General features: G+C 46.4%; 1 protein-coding gene across 1 annotated transcript; it reads left to right on the top strand.

Annotated features, from left to right (window-relative positions):
- The first annotated feature begins 1,027 nt into the window (after window positions 1-1,027).
- Window positions 1,028-11,799, top strand: FGF23 (fibroblast growth factor 23). The gene is made up of 3 exons (XM_047743346.1): window positions 1,028-1,495; window positions 6,866-6,969; window positions 8,535-11,799. Exons 1-3 carry the CDS (start codon window positions 1,300-1,302, stop codon window positions 8,970-8,972), a joined length of 738 nt encoding a protein of 245 aa, XP_047599302.1. The 5' UTR covers window positions 1,028-1,299; the 3' UTR covers window positions 8,973-11,799.
- Window positions 11,800-16,040: the final 4,241 nt, after the last annotated feature.

Here is a 16,040-nt window from a genome sequence, read left to right as displayed (position 1 = left end):
AGGATAACAAATGGCATCTCTTGTCTGCACCTGTATGATTATACATTCCATTGTGCTTTGTGCAATGGTTACTTATGGTTTCTGCCTCCTCTGTTAGCTCATGACCTCACTGAAGCAGAGATCACCTAGCTCTCTCATCTGGCAACTGTGATGTCTAGCCTGCATGCACTCAGTGAGCGGAAAATTGGAAGAGGAGCAGTGTCCTCATGTATGTATTTTCCTAGTATGCGTTGCAGTAGTTGCTCCCCATTGGACTACAGGCACGGCACTCTCCCCCCCATCAAATGTAGCTTCCCAGAGTGCACACCTATAAGCAGGGTCTGCAAGGAAGTGTCCAGCCCCAGAAGCCAGGCACCCAGGAGATACTAACTCTGGGACACCCTGGCCTGCTGCTCTGCCCCTGGGACCTTCCCAGGTTCTGATCCCCTGTTCTCAGCCACCAGCCTTCCCATTTCCATGAAGTCTCTGAGTTACTCTACATACGGTTGAATATAATACCAGTTTAGTTGCCCTTACACAGTCGGAACTAGGAAAACTGAGAACTCAAATCTCAGAATTTCATAGAGCAGCAGTGACCTCAAGGCCTGGTTTCCTTTCTTCCTATTTTGAAATCTTCCCAAGGTGGCAACTTAGGCTTTTGGACCTCTGTTTGCATGAAGAAGGATCTCAGAGGGTGCTCTCTGCCTGATGGTGTCCTGTATTATTTCTGTACCTTCAAGACACCCACCCGGTGCTGTGCACAGAGAAAGCACCGGATACACAGTTGCTGATAGGAATTAAAAGGATGGAGAAAACCAAAATGAGTAGACTCAATGAGAGATTAATTGCACAGGAGTCTGTCGACTGCAGGACTGAAGCTGGATTTTTTGTGTGTGTGTGTGTGTTTTTTTTTTTTTCCAGAACTGCTGGCTCCCTTCACATTTCCTGGTGGAAGTGGGACAGGTCAACAGACAACCCAGAATCATAGATAACTTTTGCCCACACATCATTCATTTTTTGGAGCGCTGGCATGAAATTGAGGGGTGTGTGTGTGTGTGTGTGTGTGTGTATAATGACGTGCCTTCCGTGAACCTTGGAGGGCTCTGCATTCTCTTCCAACGGGCTGGTTACAACACAGAGGATGTGGACAGTGGAGTTTTTCCTGTTTGATGTCACACGGCTACCCTTTAAAAGTCCGAGGGAAAAAAGGAGGGAATCCAGCTAGGATCCGCAGGCCAGATACCCACAAAGAAGAGGAGGAAAAGGCCTGGGAGGCACAGGCAGTGTCAGGTTTCAAACTCCAGCCAGCCATTCAGAGCAATGTCAGGGACCCGCCTTGGGCTCCTGGTCTCTGTCCTGTGCTGGGTAGTCAGAGCCTATCCCAACGCCTCCCCGCTCCTCGGCTCCAGCTGGGGTGGCCTGACCCACCTGTACACGGCCACCGCCAGGAACAGCTACCACCTGCAGATCCACAAGGATGGCCGTGTGGATGGCACACCCCACCAGACCATCTACAGTGAGTAGGGGGAGTAGGGGCTTTTTTCCGACCGGGAAGGATGGAGAGCTCCTCCGTCCACCCACCTCCAAGGGATCTGGGGAGGTTTGGGCTAGACCAGAGTACTACTCCAGCCTCCTAGCTTCTTGCCTGGAATCCAATTGTGTGTGTGTGTGTGTGTGTGTGTGTGTGTGTGTGTGCACGCGCGCACATGCACACATGTGTGCTTAGCCCCCTGGGAGAAGATTCTTAATTAGCATTTACTTGTTTCTTCCAACACGATTAATTTGTCTTAACTATAATCCCTCTTCCCACAATAGCAGCACTCTCACTTTGTCCTATATAAAGAGTCCAAAAATGTACAGAAAGAAAGGCAAGGAAGCTGAGAGGGGGAAAAACCAGATAAGTCATTGACACTGAGTTTGGCTCATAAACTTTGGACAGGGCTAAATAACAATGGAGGTTACAGAGAAGATTCCTGTATCAGACTTAGGATTGGGATAGATGAACTCAGGGGCTCTTTCCAACTCTGAGTTTCTAATATTTTGGTCTGATAAAACTTCTCAGGAAAGATGAACTAAAGACAGACTGTCCAGGTGTGTTGTCTTGATGGGTCTGACCAAACACATGAACTGTCCATGCATCCATGCTTCCAGCACGTTTCCTGGGGGCTTCAGAGGTACCCAGTTTGCTATTGGTTGGTGATTCCTCTCTGTGGAGCTGAAATTTCCACTCAGAGGCAGATTGACCTTGTTGGGAACTGCTTGGCAACATGAGGCCGCTGGAATGATTTTAAGGTTTAGGTTTGTGACAAGCTGGATCACAGTCCACAGTTGATCAGTTAGCTGTGATTCAAATGAGGGAGCCTTCGTGAGCACCTATATCGGGGATTCTGTGGTAAGAGGGGGAGGAGTATGGAAAAAGACAAGGTCTTCTACTTCACAAGAATGTGTCAAAGGTACACCGAGGATACAGAAGAATGCAAGCTGATTCAACCTAGAGCAAATGGAAGGAATGACAGAGTATTCACGGTCTCTGTTTCATTAAAAGAAACTTCTTATGGGAATAATGATTTGCCCTTATTGTTGTACTGAACTAAATGATAATTTTCTGTGACCTTGCTGTGCGGAATCAAAGGTCCCTCAAACTGTAGCAAGATACATGCACAGGGAAAGCCAGCCATGCCTACCTCTTCAAGTGCTCAATGGATGATGATGGGAGATGAGAGGAGGGACCAAAGTTCTCTGCAAGTACCAGGCAGTTTCCAGAACTCCAGGGGATGTGGTAGGGTTCGGGAGACAACATTTGGGAAACCAGATTGGAGTTTAATGGCAAAAATCTGCACTAAATCTGGATACACTTGGTGCATACAAAGTGTTGCTCATTTTATTCAAGAGATATGTAACAAAAGCTTTTACTGAAAGAAACCCTCAAAGACACGTCGTCCTCGAGCATGATGGAGAGAGTGTGAGAAGGCTCTGGTGAGATGTGTGTGGAACAGTGTGAGTGCTCTGCCTATAAGCCAGCAGCCTGAGCTGGAGAACTCTTTCCTCAAATATCTATTGGCGTCAGGCTCAGAGGAGGCACTCATTCCAGTGGGGAGTGAATTAAAATGATTGAGAAGAAGCAAAATGCAGGGAAATTATTTCAGACTTTTTTGTTGTTGTTAGGAATGATTTTATTTTGTCAGATGTAGACAATAGCCAAGAATTATGTCTCTAGAAATCAACATAAACCATCAGAGGGCAACTCGGGTTGGGGGGTCCTGGTGGGGGGAAGGAGACTTACTTGTCCTACTTCACATAGCCCTTTATACTATTCAAATCAGTCATTGTGTCATTACCCAAATAAATGTATATACAAAGGTCAAAAGTTAGCAAAAACGGAAAAAGGAAACACTGAGGCATGCAGATAAGTAGCACAAGTCATTCACAGACTGGTGGAGGATATGCTTACACTGATGGAGAGTGTGTGGTGTTTTATCCCTCCTAATTAATTATACCTTGCTGGTGAAATATGGTTCATTTGATCATTGTGCTTTAGGCAATTCTTGATTAATAGCTGAGTGCCCAACCCATCTTTGGGTTGTCAGTCATTGTGAAATTACCTGCCTGTAAGATTCTATAACTTCCCCTGGGACTCACAGCACTGATGTCAGAGAGCCTCTCTGATATCTGTGTCTCTGATCCTACTATGAAGAAGGCCACCCTCCCACTCCCCACCATCCCTGTTTTGTTGAAAACAGCAGAAGAGATGCCTACTCCCTGTGGTTAACACCACGTCCAAGATCCTGATATTTTTCCTTCTTCCATTTTCCCCACTGGTGCTCTCTCTACTTGAAGCTGAATTATCCTGGGGCTCTTTAATCTTGCAAAATAGTATCTTTCTTTCCAGGAGCTCGAAGCACTTTACATCCACCATCATCATTTACCAGCATGAGAATAGAACAGAGCCAATCATTGTCTACTTTTTTTTTTTTAAGATTTATTTTTTATTTGATAGAGAGAGAGCATAAGGGGAGGGGCAGAAGAAGAGGGAGAGGGGGAGAATCCTCAAGCAGAGTCCCTGCTGGGCACAAATCCCAGGATCCTGAGATCATAACCTGAACCCAAATCAAGAGTTGGACAGTCAACCAACTGAGCCACCCAGGTGCTCCGATAATTTCCCACTTCTAGAGCAGAGTGAAGACAAGTGGCAATAGTAAAATTACTAGCATTCTAGAAAGTGTTTTTATTGTGGAGAAAAATATTATCTCATTACACCCTCAAGATGACCAAACGAGGTCAACGATCCCACTACCTCTGAAAAACAAAGGTTAAGGAACTACACTGGCTCGAGGTCACACAACCCCATGCTTCTTTTGGGATCACAGGCCAGTCCATTAGGCCCACCTGGCTGCAATAGGTCGTCGTGCCTTCCTTCTGCCAGATTCTGCCCGAGAACCTCCGTGGCCTATGAAAACACGCCTTCCGCACAGGCAAAGGGAAGGCCACCTGTCTCTTCCCTTTTTTGCACTTTCTCATTGGTTCCTATTGGTTTGACTCAAGACTGTGCATCATCTGTAGCAGCTGCTCAAGGTTCCCCTCCAGGCTGTTTGCTACTGGGACCAGCCCCAGAGCCCAGGAGCTCCCGTGGCTCGCACACAGCCCACACCGACCCCGAGCACCAGACCCACGTGGCTGCCCAAGTCTGGGCTTGCCGTAAGTGGCAGGCCAGCGCATGCTACCTAATGCCTTCCATTTGCTCCATGCTCCTTGAAAAAAAGTCACTTTTCCAACCACCATTGCATTTATTTCTGATCAGAACCCTGTAAAGTCAGCAGGCCAGCTACTATCACCCTCTTTACACAGCTAAGGAACCCGAGGCTGGAACAATGACTTGTCCAAGGCTACTGAGTTAGGAAGTGGCATAACTGGGACCAGAATCTACGTGCCCTGGTTCCTGGCTCAGTGCCCCTTCCCTGACCCTCTCAGGGGCAGTGTGACTTGGGGTTCTCACGGGTTGCACCACAGATCTTGGCACTTGGTTTTGTCTCCTCAGGCTGGGGGTGGTTTCTGTTGGAGGTGATTGCTGGGTTGTAGGAAGAGGATGTTAGAATGGCTGTCCTCACTTTAAATCCTGCCTCTGCACATAAATGGGGATGCTGCTGGCACCCATGTTAATACTAATAAGACTAACCAGATCCCAGTTGTTTTGAGAATTTAAAATCTCTAAAGTACCTAAGTGCAACCACTCAAAACCAGTGACTATGTGTAATTTTTTCCCAGTTAGACTGAAAATTCATCAGGACAGAAACTTATTTTTACACATTTGTTTCTCTCAGAGCTTGTCCTAGGATTAGCCATTTTTGAGACCTGTAGGCAGACCTCATTATGGGGCAATTTAAATAACCTCTGCACCTCCTATACCCCACCCCACTTCCAGAAGCTTCCCTCAAGGCTGACCCTTAGCCAAACGTGGGAACAAATTAATGTTTCTCCTTGGCCTTCTTGCTTTCTCGCCTTTCTGGGCTTGCTCCCGCCCTCCCTCCCTCTGTCCTACATCATTCCAATTTTAGTCCAAACGAAGCTCTATCCTCAGCTGGGGTCTAAGTATTGTCTGCTACTCTCCTCAGAGTTGAGCCTACTCAGGGAAAGCGGGGAGACCCAGGTGTAAGTCACCCCACTTCCTGGGCACAGATCCCGGGCATTTTCAACCTCTCCATACTACCTTTCTAAAACAGAAGTTCGAACAGCTGCCAGGGGGTTGTGAGGCCAAAGGAGACGCATATGGAAATTCTGTGGTAAGTAAATGCAAGGGACTCCAAAGACTTAAATGATTTTTAGCAGAAAATGTCAGGTAATTAAGCAGCATTTGGGGTGGAACTCTTGCTGAATGATACTCTTGCCACAAAACAGCTTTAGACTTTAACTGGCCCTTGGTACAATGCATTGCAATTGTTAAAATTACACGAGGGCAGGCAGTTACTGATTATTTAAAGTGTGGGTGGTATGCGTGGGGTTTAGGCCCTTGTTGGAGACTGGTTGTTGAGTGGGGACCCTGAAGGACCATGAGGGACTGCCCTGGAGTGGACACCGCCAAGCAAGAAGAGGACAGAGAGTAGCAGTAAAGACCCAAGAAGAAATTCTGTGCATCCACGGCATCTAATAGACACAGAGAAATAAGCCCTCTCCTCCCAGGGAGCTCACTCTAGGGGAGGCCCTAGATAACCTGAACTTGGTCAAGGTCTGGTGAATGACGTACACTCTGTAATGCAGGTGAGGGCATTCATTCTGAATAGGGAGATTAGTAAATTCTTCATAGCAAGTGACATCTGAGCCTGGCCTGGAAGGATGAGAGACTTCAATAAGCAGAGAAGGGAGGGGGAGATCAATTCTCGCGCAGTTCTGGATTCATAACGGGTGTTGGGTGAGGGATCACGGACTGCCGTGCAGATCCCTGAGTGAACATCAGGCTTTATTTACAAGCTGGACCCTTAAAGGACATCTTGGTGTAGATTTAAAAATCCCAAAAGCCCAGAAGGCTTGTGAGAGCGTGATGATGGCCACAGACATGAAGAGGCATTAGCCGGGCAATGGGGGAAGTAGAGACAAAACAGGGGAGAGGGAAACACGTGTCCGGCACGGAGGAGAGAATGCTGGGAGTTCAGAGTGCTCCGTACAGACACGAGGTGGAAGTAGGGGGCAAACAGGGGGGCGGGGGGTGTGGGAGTTTGCAAGGGGGGAATCAGAAGAAATGAAGCTGAACAAGTAAAGACAAGGGAGGGTGAAGTGAAATCAGCATGCTGAGAATCCACCCAGCAAGTTTTCAGGCAGGTGCATTTTCAGGAAGGGCTCGAAGTTAGGAATGGGACATGCAGCCAGGTTTTGACCTCGATGATTTTCTCTGTAGGTGCCCTGATGATCCGATCAGAGGATGCTGGCTTTGTGGTGATCACAGGGGTGATGAGTAGGCGGTACCTCTGTATGGACTTCAGAGGCAACATCTTTGGATCCGTGAGTTTCTTTTTTGGGCTGGCCACCATTTAAAGATAATCTGTTTCTTCGCCGGAACATAAAATCTTAGAAAGATTCCATTGGCAGTGCTTGGTGATGTTTTCACGGAGTGATTTAGTCAATCTAAGTAGCAGATGTTCAGGTTTATGCAGTTGGGGCTTGAACCCACGTAGTCTGGTTCTGGAGTTCTGGTTTTCTTAGCCTCTAGTCTGATCGCCTACGGGCACCCATCTATGCATCTACACAGCACCTTGTACATGGGTCCTCTAGTGAGAAGCCATGCGTGTCTTCCTGATTCTTTTACAACACCTTCTTGACCTCAGGCTGGTTCCCTCACTTTTCTCCACATCAGTTTCCTCACCTGGAAGAAGTAAATTGGGATCTCCCTACAGTTAAAGATCTGTCATGGGGACACCTGGGTGGCTCAGTCAGTTGGGGACTTGCCTTTGGCTCAGATCAAGATCCCAGAGTCCTGGGATCGAGTCCCTCATCTGGTTCCTTGTTCAGCCGGGAGTCTGCTTTTCCCTCTCCCTCCACCTGCCACCACACCCCTGCTTATGCTCATTCCCTCTCTCTCTGTCAAATAAACAAATAAAATCGTTAAAAATTAGAAAAAAATGAAGACCTCTCATGAATGATCTCTGCCTTAATTGTGGTCGCTGGTCATTCAGATTGGTAAGCATAGGATTTCCCAAACCACAGATTGCAGGCATATTCCAAAGGATTTTGAGGTCATACCATAGGAGGACTGCTCATCTCAGGAACCTCTTACCACCAGACAGACCCACTAGAAATACCATGACAGCAATGACTTCCTCTTTGGCTTGCTGCCGTGTCCCAGCACCTACTACAGTATCTGGCCACAAGTAGACAACTCTTTGTGGAACAATATAGGCATTCAATTAAAATATCTCTGGACCACATTTAGGCATAGAGATAGTCCTCATCTGTAAAAACACTCCGTGGAGTTTGAGGATTAGCAGAAACAACATGCGAAGGTCCTAGGAGGCTTTCAGTAAAACCCAGTACTAGTTAGTGGCAGAGTGAGGGTTCAAACCTAGTCATCTGTTGCCAGAGTTCCCAGCCCCAAATCCCAAAGGACATTATCTCTGAGTGTGAGTACCCTCAGTTATGTCTGACCCTACAAATCCCATCCCCCCTCCTTTCTCCAGGCAAGGAGACAGACCCAAGCCAACTTCCAGCCAAAGGCAGAGGCGGGAGGGCCCGGGTTGTACTGAAGTTGGCCGTCCCTCCAGAAGCTGGACAAAGGGCTGCGGTGGCCAGCCCAGAGCCGAGCCAGCGGGTGCAGGGCGGGCGGAGGGCCCCGGGCTCGGGGGCTGTGGGGGACGCCGCTGCCGCTCCCTGCAATTCCCAGCCGTGCTGCCTGCTTGGGCAACTGGAAAGCGCAGGCCAGATCCCCCCGCAGAAGGGAGCGAGGGGTTAAGGACGGCCCCCTGATGGAGCCCCGCAGGGAGGGCTAAGCCAGGCCCAGCACCCCCACCCCGGAGGGCGGAGCACGCGGCCCGGGGTCCGCGGGGCGCTCACCCCACCGCCTTCCGTTTCAGCACCTCTTCAGCCCCGAGAGCTGCAGGTTCCGACAGCGGACACTGGAAAACGGCTACGACGTGTACCACTCCCCGCAGCACCGCTTCCTCGTCAGCCTGGGCCAGGCCAAGAGGGCCTTCCTGCCGGGCACCAACCCGCCGCCCTACTCCCAGTTCCTGTCCCGGAGGAACGAGATCCCCCTCATCCACTTCAACACCCCCAGACCGCGGCGGCACACGCGCAGCGCCGAGGACATGGAGCACGACCCGCTGAACGTGCTGAAGCCCCGGCCCCGCATGACCCCCGCCCCGGCCTCCTGCTCCCAGGAGCTCCCGAGCGCCGAGGACAACAGTGTGGTGGCCAGCGACCCGTTAGGGGTGCTCAGAGGCAACCGGGTGAATGTGCACGCGGGGGGGATGGACGTGGACAGGTGCCGCCCCTTCCCCAAGTTCATCTAGGGAAACCAGAAAGGAATCCTTTCCCAGCAGCCTTTCAGAAAACCAAACTGCCTTCAGGGGGACCCGCGCCCTCCGCAGTGCAGGGAAAGGGAAGGTGGGGGTGGAGCGGGCAGTTAGCGCCAGGAGGTCCCCCGAGAATGTACCTTTAAGGCCTGAGTCATGGCGGTTTCACCGCCTTCCCCACCCCGCCTATGCCACCTGTCCGAACTCTGAAGCCCAGAAAGATAAAACTATTAGTTTCGTCTTGGTGAAGGAGAGAGGGATTCCCACCCCGACCACCACCCATCCCCCCAACACCCCGGGCAGTTCCTCTTCCCTACGCCTCTCCTCTTCATCAGTCCAGCATTAAAATCCAAGCATAAGCTTAGTGAGCTCACGGCCTCGAAGGTGAAGGGAAGAGCCAACGCCAGCAGCATCTCCACTGCTCCTGACCTTTGTGGCACCAGCCCCGACCCTGTTGGCATTTGAGTCTGCAACCTTGACTAGGGCATTAACAGCTGACCTGGGCAAACTGGTAAAATCCTAATCTCAAGGCTTTTCTCTTCCTTGAGCATCTCTGGAGAAGAGCTGTCAGAAAGATGGGTAGTAGGCTGGTCAAAAGGGAACTAGAACGCTGGGACAACCAAGGCAAGAAATCAAGCTAGAAAATTCAACCTCCCTATGGAGTGGACCCCCCTTGCCAGGCTCTCTCCCCTTCTGTGTAGCCAGAGCCGAAGGGACGAGAAGGACCCTGCCTGCTCCCAAGCAGACCGTGACATAACCCTGTCTATGGGCCCCGTCTTGGGCTTTAGTGAATTTGGCCAGGGGAAGAGCTTTGGCATTGGCTCATGAAAATCTCCCCTGCTAGGAAATGGAAAATTTTTTTTTTTTAATAAATTTTTAAATGGAAATAAATTCAAATTCCCCTCTGAGGCATTTATGAAGCCTACTTCCCAGCTGAGTAGTATTGCATTCAGGATTAACTACCAAACTGACACAGGGAGGGAATCTTGGGACAATGGGATTGCTCTTGGGTTCCATTTTCTGTGGAAGTGAAGTGGCATCAAGGACTCAGGGGAAAAGAAGTCCGATAATCAGGGGACCAAAATGTAGGAGTTACCCAAAGACAACACTGTCAGCTCTTCTCTATGCTCTGCTTATCGCTCTCCAGCGCTGGCTCCAGAGGTAAACACTCCTGGGCTGACATGTTCCGGTCTTGGCCACTTGCAAATTCTGGGGACATTACATGAAGACAGTTTTTGGTCCCGTGAAAACCAAACCTCACTTACCCAACAGCTGAGGCACCAGCCAGGTGGGCCTGATGCTCTCAGCCTCCCTCTACCTAGCCTTAGCACCTGACTCGGAGTCTTTCTATGAAGTGGTGGGGGTTGGGGGTTCCCATGTTCCTACCTCTGTTAGATGGCCGCCCACAGAGCAGAATGCTAGCTAGCAACAGCTTCTTCACATCACCTTGCTTTTTCCCACTGCCATCATGCACCCAGCCTTAGAAACAAATCCGTTCTTTTTACTTCTGAAATATCGGACAACTCTTTTCACTTGATGGTTTTAACCTGAACTTGAAGGACTGGTTCCTATTCTGAAATGCTAAAACTGTGTATGCTCCCATATAACAGTGCATGGCAAATATTTTCTCCATAGTTTTCATTTCCTAATAGAGATATTACACTGTTTATAAGCTTTTGGAAGCTCCCCCATACTGATAACTAGACATAAAATCCTGGAAAGGACTCTGGCAGAAAACTGGTCATTATCTTATACACGCAATACCATTTATTAGGGGTTCTTCCTTTGGCAGAGCCGGGGTGGTCCCCACAATTTCTTACGTTCCTTAGCATGTGGCAATATTTATTTATTTATTTGGAAAATTTGCTTATCGCTCGATATTTATAGATATTTATAAAAGTGTAACCCCACCTTTTTTCCTTCTTCTGTTTGAAAGAAAAATAAAATTTATCTCAGCTTCTGTTAGCTTTTTCCTTTCTGTATTACTACATGAAATCATGTCAGAATATGATAACGAAAGGGATTATGGGAGGGCAGTGATGTGAAAATCCAGAGACCACAATACTGAATTCAAATAGAGTGTCAGAATTTTAAACGTCAGTCCTTGTCTTTCATAAGTGGACTCAGCAATTTTGATTGACAGCATTACTGAAAGCAAGGAAAATTTTTTATCGACCCTGAATTTCTGATCACTCCAGCTCAGAAGTGTTTTAAGGAGAGAATTTTGTATTTGGAAAATACCCACAGAGTTAACCACGTCAATATCCCAATGAATCATTTGCGATGTACTTACTGGACACAGACAGTGTTACTGCCCTATGAGACCTCGTAGCAGGACACCAAGATAATGAACCCACTTCTACTCTTTCTGAAGCTGGGGCCCCTAGAATTCGTTCTTTCATTTCTACCTGACAACTCCCCAAACACAGGGAGCAAAGATGCCCACGAGGCCTTTACATCACAAATACATACAAATACACATTTGTATTCAAATTTACATCAGCTCAAGACTACAGTTAGTTTTCACTGCCTAGCCTCTTTCCATAAAAAACGTAAAAGAATTTAGTGCCATGTTTGCTATTTTAACCCGCCTTCGAATGATCTTCTGACAACCCCAGACTGTCTTCTGACTGCATCCAAGAGTCTGAATACCAAGTCCTCTGTACCACAGAGAAGGGTGAGGGACAGGAATCAGGACAGATACAGGACTAGAGGTCAAATGCCTTATTTCTTTAATCACATAAAACGTTAAGACTTTCCAAAGGCAGATTATTGTTTTAAAATTTCTCCTGTTTTTGTTTTTTAACATCGCCTCTGTTTCTAAGGTTCATCCCTCCATAGTATTTCTGAAATAAAAGGCAGAAGGGATAAGTGATTCTGTTTTATTTCTGGCCCAAACAGAACAGTGCCAAAGTAACCGTTTTGGAATAAACAGGTCTTCCTTCCATTACAGAAGGAGAATTAAACGCTGTAGAGAAAAGATGTCCTATAAACATTGCCCCTCCACAGGCTTGAAGAGTTCTTTTCTCTGTCCATGAAGAAAGGAAAATTTAAAACTTTTAACACAACACAGTTAGTGGGGTGAGAGTGGGAGAAGGTAAGTGAAGAAAAATGTGGACATCCCTCTTTTATGATACATTGTGTAATCCGGCTGCTAGAAGCTTCAGAGATCTAACCACACGCAGGACACCCAGTATTTAAAGCGTAATCTTTATCTTGTCCGTACAATTATAAATCCCGGTGGGATAAAGATAGCATCACAGCCCTTACACGTATTTGTATAAATACTTACTGTTTGTGCATAACTTGCACACATCCTAACTAACTTACTGCCTAACTTCCGGCCATAAGACAGAACTGGTACCAGATGCGCCATCTGCCCAAACAGCTAGAAAACAGAATAGATGAGGCAATTGTTTTCAGACTATCATCTTTGGGAGAAAAGCAGCAAGTCCCCATGATCACCTCTCCTGTCCTCACAACACGGAGGAGACGGAGCCCAGGCAGAGGCGGCAACTGCCCTGCTCTGAGAAAGCAGCTGGCTTCGTGGGGGCAGGGGCGCTGGAAGGTGAGCTGCGCGTCCACAGCAGGCCTCTGGCCAAGGGCTGGGTTGCACCTGCACAGGGCAAAATTCAGCAAGACCCTACAAAGACCTTCTGCTACAGAACTGGGAGATGAGCAGGGAGTGATACCAGAGGCCATAAAAATGCTGAGAACTATCAGAGGTCCAACGAGGCCAGGGTGAAGGGGCTCACTGAGCACATCAACATTTAACTGAGACATTGAAAGGCCACATCTTTAGAATGGGCCCTTAAGAGGACACACCCCAAAAACTAAATTTGAAACTGAAACAGACCTGCTGTAACATGGAATCACACCATGCCTGACAAGGCCACAATGCTCTGCCGCTAATTTAATGGTCTTTCAAAACAAACTCGATGCCATTTAAAGGAAGATGACATAAACCAGACTCCATACCTAGTATCACCCATACCCTGTGAGAAAAAGGGGGAAAATGGCCCCAAGTCAAGAGAAAATGCAATTCCTAGAAACCAACCCAGATGTTGTAATTAGCAGGCAAGAACTTTAAAGCAGCTATTATAAATACATGTGAGGTTTTAAAGGAAAGTATGACAGCAAAGAATAAACAGATCAGGAATCTCAGGAAATTTTTTAAAAATCTATACTTGGGGTGCCTGGGTGGCTCAGTGGGTTAAAGCCTCTGCCTGGGGCTTGGGTCATGATCCCGGGATCCTGGGATGGAGCCCCGCATCGGGCTCTCTGCTCAGCAGGGAGCCTGCTTCCCTTCCTCTCTCTCTGCCTGCCTCTCTGCCTACTTGTGATCTCTGTCTGTCAAATAAATAAATAAAATCTTTAAAAAAAAAAAAAGAACAATAACTGGAAAGAAAAAAATTATTAAACAACCTTTAAAGTAGATTGGGAAGGAAAGAATAAATAAGGGGACAGCTGGGTGGCTCAGTCTGTTAAGTGTCTCCCCTGGGATTGAGCCCCATGTCAGGCTCCCTGCTCGTCAGGGACCCGGCTTCTCCCTCTTCCTTTGATGCTTCCCCTGTTTGTGCTCTCTCTCTCTTTCTCTCTTAAATAAATAAAATCTTTTAAAAAGGAAATCAGTAAGGATAGAAATATCTGAGAAACACTTTATTTATTTATTTATTTGACAAACAGAGATCACAAGTAGGCAGAGAGGCAGGCAGAGAGAGAGGAAGGGAAGCAGGCTCCCCACTGAGCAGAGAGTCTGATGCAGGGCTCGATCCCAGGACCCAGAGATCATGACCTGAGCCGAAGGCAGAGGCCCAACCCACTGAGCCACACAGGTGCCCCTGAGAAACACTATTAATGAACTTCGCAGAACTTACATTTTTAGGACACTAAACCTGACAACTATAGAAAAATACGCTTTTCAGGTCCAGGTACATATGAAATGTCCATCAAGATGGATCCTATACGGAGCCAATAAATAGTCTCAACTTAAAAATTCAAAATCTTACAGAAAAAAATCAGTGATTGAATAAATAAATAAATAAATGAGGGAGAAGAGTCTACTCTCTCAGGCAGAATTCCAAAAAAATCACGTGGATACTCTGTCTTCAAGGAGGGGAACGTAAAACTCCGCCATTCAATCTGACTTTCTCCCTAAGGGTAACCTGACCACGGAGAGACCTCACAGACACTAGCTCAGCCAGGTGATCAAGATCAACATCAAAGTCAATGTCAATAACTAAAGGAATATGTCGTGTTCATATACATACTCTTGATATGGGATAAAAATGGTACTTTGCCTGTATTCTTCTCTCAAAAAATTATAACCCAACTCTAATCAGGAGAAAAACATTAAAGTCCCACAGAGAGGGATCTGACAAAACATCCAACCAGTGTCCCTCAAAACTACCAAGGTGATCAAAAACCAAAGTCTGACGATAAACTGACGAGCTAAGAGGGACCTGAGGAGACATAACCACTAAGTGTAATATGGTAAAAATGGGATTGGGAGTTCTGGAACAGAAAAAACATTAGGTAAAAACTAAGGGAATCTGAATAAACAATGTGCTTTAGTTAATAATAAGGCATCGGTAGTGATTCATTAATTGTAACAAGTGCACTATGATAATAAATGATATCAACGACAGAGGAAACTGAGCACAGGAAACTCTTGGTACTACCTTCTCAACTTTTCTGTAATAAAATAAAGTCTGTTGAAAAATGTATATGGAAATACAAAGGACTTGCAACAGCTGAAGAAAAGGAAAATAAGAAAGCCAAAAATAGACCCACATTTACACAGTCAATTGATTTTTGGCAAAGGAATCAAAGCGATCCAGGGAGAAAGTCTTCTCCAATGCTGATGGAATAACGAGATATTCATGTGAAAAACCATGAACCTCAACCCCTTACACAAAAATTAATTCCAGATAGAACAAAGACCAAAATGTAAAAGGGAAAACTATAAAACTTCTAAAACAAAATAATAGGTCTCCATAATCCAGTTAGGCAGAGATTTCTTAGACTACAGGAAGCAATAACCATAAATCAGTCCTATGAAAATTAACAACTCCTCATTAAAAACATCACTTAGAAAAGTCAGTTAAGTGTCTGCCTTCGGCTCAGGTCATGTGCTCAGGGTCCTAGGATCAAGCCCTATAGCAGACTCCCTGCTTGGTGGCGAGTCTGCTTCTCCTTCCTCTGTGATCTCTCTCACTTTCACTCTCTCAAATAAATAAATAAAATCTTTGAAAAATATTAAAAATGAAAAAATAAAAACTGGAATATTATGAATCCATAAAAGTGTATATATGCTCACACATGCACACAGATAGCTGACAAAGAACTTATATCTCCATAACATACGAAGAGTTCAAGCTCAAAAATAAGAGGACAAACACAATTTAAAAAAGATATTTTGTGGGGCGCCTGGGTGGCTCAGTGGGTTAAAGCCTCTGCCTTCGGCTCAGGTCGTGGTCTCAGGGTCCTGGGATGGAGCCCCGCATCGGGCTCTCTGCTCAGTGGGGAATCTGCTTCCTCCTCTCTCTCTGCCTGCCACTCTGCCTACTTGTAATCTCTGTCTATCAAATAAATAAATAAAATCTTTAAAAAAATCAAAATAAAAAATAAAAATAAAAAAGACACTTTGCAAAGAAAGCTACATAAATAGACAATATGCATGTGATAAAGTGCTCTATTATCATTAGTGAAAATTAGTAAAAATTAGAAAAAAATTAGTAAAAAATTATGACCTCCGCAAGATACCACCACATATCCACCATCATGGCTAAAACAAGACTTAGGATATCCAATGTTGGTGAGAATATGAATCGCCATACTTTACTGGTGAGCATAAGATGATATGACCACCCTGGAGAAAGGTCGGACAAATTTTTCATAGACTGAGCACACATCCACAACTACTCTGTTACCCAGCAATTGCACTCCTAGGTGGCTACCCAAGAGGAATGAAAACATATGTCCACAAAAGACTTGGAGAAAAAAAAAAAAAACGTATTTTCAGCAGCATTTTCATAATAGCTCCCAAGTTGGAAATGGTCTATG

The sequence above is a fragment of the Lutra lutra genome, chromosome 8 (genome assembly GCF_902655055.1).
Source record: "Lutra lutra chromosome 8, mLutLut1.2, whole genome shotgun sequence".
NCBI lineage: Eukaryota > Metazoa > Chordata > Mammalia > Carnivora > Mustelidae > Lutra > Lutra lutra.
The sequence above is the reverse complement of the archived record's forward strand: the minus strand, read 5'-3'. Positions and strand labels throughout refer to the sequence as shown.